At 38.1% G+C, this 4,527-nt stretch overlaps 1 protein-coding gene across 1 annotated transcript in view; it reads left to right on the forward strand.

Annotated features, from left to right (window-relative positions):
* slc5a9 (solute carrier family 5 member 9) overlaps nt 1-4,511 on the forward strand; it is a gene marked incomplete in the record, with an annotated part of 52,101 nt that extends 47,590 nt beyond the window's left edge. The window contains 2 exon segments of the mRNA XM_014019416.1: nt 1,888-2,103; nt 3,398-4,511. Coding sequence (XP_013874870.1) covers nt 1,888-2,103; nt 3,398-3,697 — 516 coding nt within the window.
* Nucleotides 4,512-4,527: the final 16 nt, after the last annotated feature.

A 4,527-nucleotide genomic window follows, 5' to 3' on the forward strand; every position in this document is an offset into this window, starting at 1 on the left:
TTTATGGTTTGATTTCTTTGTATGTATGGATCACTTGGGTTGTTACRGACATCTGGTGAAAATTTCATGTCATTAGCACCTCTAGTAATATATTTACTGAGAAAAATGTTGACGTGTTCAATACTTATTTTACTCGCTGTAAATGGTAAATGGCTTGAACTTATATAGTGCCTCATCAAGTCCACTTGGACCCCAAGGCACTTTATTTACACTTCAGACAATCACACACCCATTCACACACTGATGATGGTAAGCTACATTGTAGCCACAGCTGCCCTGGGGCAGGCTGACAGAAGTGAGGCTGCCAGGCACCGGTGCCACTGGACCCTCTGACCACCATCAGTAGGCAAGGCAGGTGAAGTGTCTTGCCCAAGGACACAACGACTAAAATGTTTGGATGGGGGATCGAACCGGTGACCTTCTGGTTTCAGGACGACTCCCCTAACCATTCCACCACAGCCGCTCAAAAAGGTTGATCTTACATGATATTGCCCCTTTAAACACACTGAGCTAAAGTGGAGAACTGTTCTGTGGTCGGATGGATCCAAATTTGAAACTGTTTTTAGAAACCACATGCATCATGAATTTTGTACTAAAGAGCAGAGGAACCATCTAGACTCTTATCAGCACATCTGCAGGAACAGCTCACACATCTGGAGCGGCTCCACTGTTACAGAAAAGTAGCTACAGGTGTTACAACACCTGCTTCCATCTAGACAACATGTTTTTCAGGGAAGCACTTCCATATTTCAGAAAGACTTTATTTTTTCTTAAAAATAGTACGATTTCTTAGTTTAAACAAGARGTGACACAAAATTTTTTAATAAAGAAATAAAAAAACAGACAAGTCAGCAAAAAGATCACAGGAAAAATCAGGCAGAAGTACAGAAGGAGCAGGAAACAAAGACTTCAGAACCGAGAACTCGTGGGTTTTTGAAGGCATTAGTAGAGGTTATTGCAAAGAGGATGGACTGATTAACAAGCTGAGGGAAGGATGGCGCCTGACTGGAGAAGGGGATCTCTGCAGTAAATGTTGTCCTGTGTGCGGAGATGGCCCAAATTATGATTGGCGGAGGTCTTGATGTGGGCAGAGATGGCCCAAGAGACGTGATTGGTCGGATTGACAGTGGGATTGGAAGAAGCTGGACAGCGGGGAGRAACTTGGTCGAGTCGGCAGGAAGTAACATGATTTTTTTAAAGATTAATTTTAGTCATAACTCAAGAAGGTGCTAGCTGCACGAAATTTGAAGGTCATACATGTAAAGGGATGTGTAACAATGTGGCCCGGTCAAAACATCCCTAACCAGCCTGTAAAAAGATTGCTAAAAATCAATATCTTTTTACAGGTTGGTTCGGGACGTTTTGACCGAGCCACATTAAGACCTCCACCAATCACGATTTGGGCCGTCTCCCCCTGCTTGCCTGACTCAGCAAGAAAACCAGAAAAATCAAAACCATGCTGATCCCAGACATCTGGATGGAACAAGAACTAAACACAATTAAACCAAAACCATCCATCRATCCATCTATTCATACATCCACCATTTATACATCTGTTCAAACATGCATCCACCCACTGTTCCTTCCATCCATCCTGCCAGCTAACCAGTCCTCCACTGTCTTCATCCACTTTTCAATGAAGGGTRACAGGTTCATGTTCAGTAGTCATTGTGTAAGAGGCAGAGTACACCTTGGACAGGTTTCCAGTCCATCACAGAGCCACAAATGTGTTCTATATGCCTTCAAGTCCTTAGACCTTTATTCTTCCAAAACTTAAAAAGAAAGACAAAATAATAATAATAATAATAATTTTCTTCCATTTCAGTGGATTTTCTGGAGTTCTTTTTCTTATTGTTTTTGTGCTGTGTTTGTATGTGTGTGTGTTAGGGTGCATTTTGGGGTCTGATGATTGGTCTGGTGGTAGGACTGACGCGGATGATTGTAGAGTTTGCCTACAGCCCTCCTTCCTGTGGTCAGCCTGATAGTCGTCCAGCRGTTTTGACGGATGTCCACTACTTATACTTTGCTCTCATACTGTTGGCTTTCACTTGTCTCGTAATCATCGCCGTCAGCTTGGCCACAGCTCCAATACCAAAGGAACATGTAAGAAGCACATCATTTAGTCATTTTTCTTTTCTTTTTTTGAGATGTTTGTTGTTTATAAAACATTTCCATCATGGTATGTGTGTCATATGGGTGTTCTCTCACTGTGAGACCAGTTTACAAACAGCACTCATGAAGGAGARTCCAGAATGTTTTGCAACATTTGAGATGGTTTTCAATTTCCTTGTCCGTTACAAAGACATCTTATCGCTTGTGTTTTTAACATTTACCATTACTGATCCAGCTAACACAGTCAAACCCATGCTTTTTTACTTTTATGAATAAATGTGTTTTTTTTAAATAATAAGTTAAGTAAATGTCTTTTTTTATCCTAAAAGACATTCAGTACTTACTAGCAGCTTCCATTCACAGACTGTGGTAAAAACAATTGAAGATACAATAAACAACACAAACTACACAAGTTAAAGAAAGCACACAAGGAGGTAAAAGCTCAATAAAAAATGCTGAAAGTAGTTAATGCARGACACCCTACTCATTTCTTCGTGCGCCACATCTTTTCACAGAGGAGCTATGATGATAATATTATGTATTACCAATCATAAACTTATATCTACTCAGGTGTAAAAAAAAACCTGTATTTTTGTTTTCTTTCTGTACCCAAATGTATGGAGAATAATTTAACTCTGAAAGTTATGAATAGAAAGGATAAATTAAATGTGCTGTGAAAATGCAGTGTGAATGCTGAAGATAAAAGAAGCAAAATATCACAAAAAAGATAGGTTGCAAAGATAAATAAAAGGAGCAAAGATTTAATTAAAAGAAAACTAACAATAGACTGGATAAAGCTAAATGTATTAAAGCGCTAGTTTGAAGTTGAAAGAAACACAAGGCAAGRTAACAGCAAAAGAAGAAGAATAGTGGCTAAAAATCTCAAAGTAGAAAAGGACTAGCTAAAATCCAAAAGTAGCATGAGAAGCAAGTTTGGTGACGCAGATTAAAAACAAGTTTTTGAATGAACTGATGACATCTTAAAGCATTTCTGTGAGGAAAATATTTTAAAATAAAGTTTTTGAATTTGAAAAGTTAAAAGAGATTACCAAAAACAAAAGTCACCCATCAACTGCATGAGATGAATGTTTTAATATTTGAATGGATAAAATAGCTCAAAGTCTGCGGAAAAAGCTAAATTGCAATAATGGAAAAATAAAAAGTAGGATCAGAAATACTAACAATAACCACCTCAAACACAGTATATGATGATTATATGTTTATTAAGTTTTGAAACAATTATAAATAATTTAATGTTACAGTTTGTGTGTATTTTTGTCTGTAGCTGTACAGATTGACCTGGTGGTCCAGACACAGCCTTGAGCCACGTACTGACCTCACAGTCTCAGAGGTGCCTCCGGAACCAGTGGACTCCGGTTCTGACCCGGGGCCTCAACCTACATGGAAAAGAGTGCTGCTGTGTGTTTGTGGTCTGAGTACTCAGACCTCTCAACCTGCAGGTCCAGTGAGTGAAACATGTGAAGTGAACTTCCTGCAGGAGAAGCCTTTGTGGAGAATGTTCTGCAACGCCAATGCCCTGCTACTGCTAGCTGTCAACGTCTTCCTCTGGGGATACTTTGCTTAACGTGAAGATGTCTGGAAAAACATGGAAATGTAGCTTTTAACTTTATATATGGAAATTAATCTTTTTTTGATTCAAGGTTACTCAAACTTTGGGAAAAAAATATGCAGGAAGTCAGTTGTCAGACATTAATAAACTAACGTGTATTTAGTTTTGTTTATTGTWTGACACCAAACATCAAGGAGACAATAAGGAAACATTCCACTGATCAAATTATGACAAGACAAAAAACGTAGAAAAAAAAAAGAAAGGGAAACAATCGACAGACGTTTTTTATTGGATGCAATTCATTAGAAAATGCCTCCTTATTTCTCTCTCTGCCTTCTATGCAGAACGAGGAGASAAGAGAAAAAGGCAAAGCTGCAGCGGCTGCCAATCAAACACGCAGCAGCGTATCCTGCTCGCCGCCGCCACTGTAAATATCTAAACACYTGAAAGAAAATAGGTTTTATTTATGCAGAATGTGATGGGAACTATGTCAAAAATGTGGCAAAATAATAACTGGAAAATAGGTGATGAAAGTGAAAGATGATTCTCAGAGAGAAAATTGCCAAACTTTTTTTCCTGAAGGGAAACACACCGTGAAGCAACTGTCTGTAAGAGATTCACACAAGAAACACAGCAAGATCATCTGACCTGCTTATGGTTCTATTTTTTATCATGATAAAATAAAAAAGAAATAAACTTCAAATATTTTTATCCAAAGCATTTTTTGATAAATTTTAAAATGTATTCAATAACAATATGTACTTTTTTCTTAAAAACCTTTAAAATACATTGTTGTGTAATAACAGCCAAAGCAGAGAGGACTGAATGTCTAACGTGTTCATATT

Source organism: Austrofundulus limnaeus, unplaced genomic scaffold (genome assembly GCF_001266775.1).
Source record: "Austrofundulus limnaeus strain Quisiro unplaced genomic scaffold, Austrofundulus_limnaeus-1.0 Scaffold220, whole genome shotgun sequence".
In the NCBI taxonomy this organism is placed as follows: domain Eukaryota; kingdom Metazoa; phylum Chordata; class Actinopteri; order Cyprinodontiformes; family Rivulidae; genus Austrofundulus; species Austrofundulus limnaeus.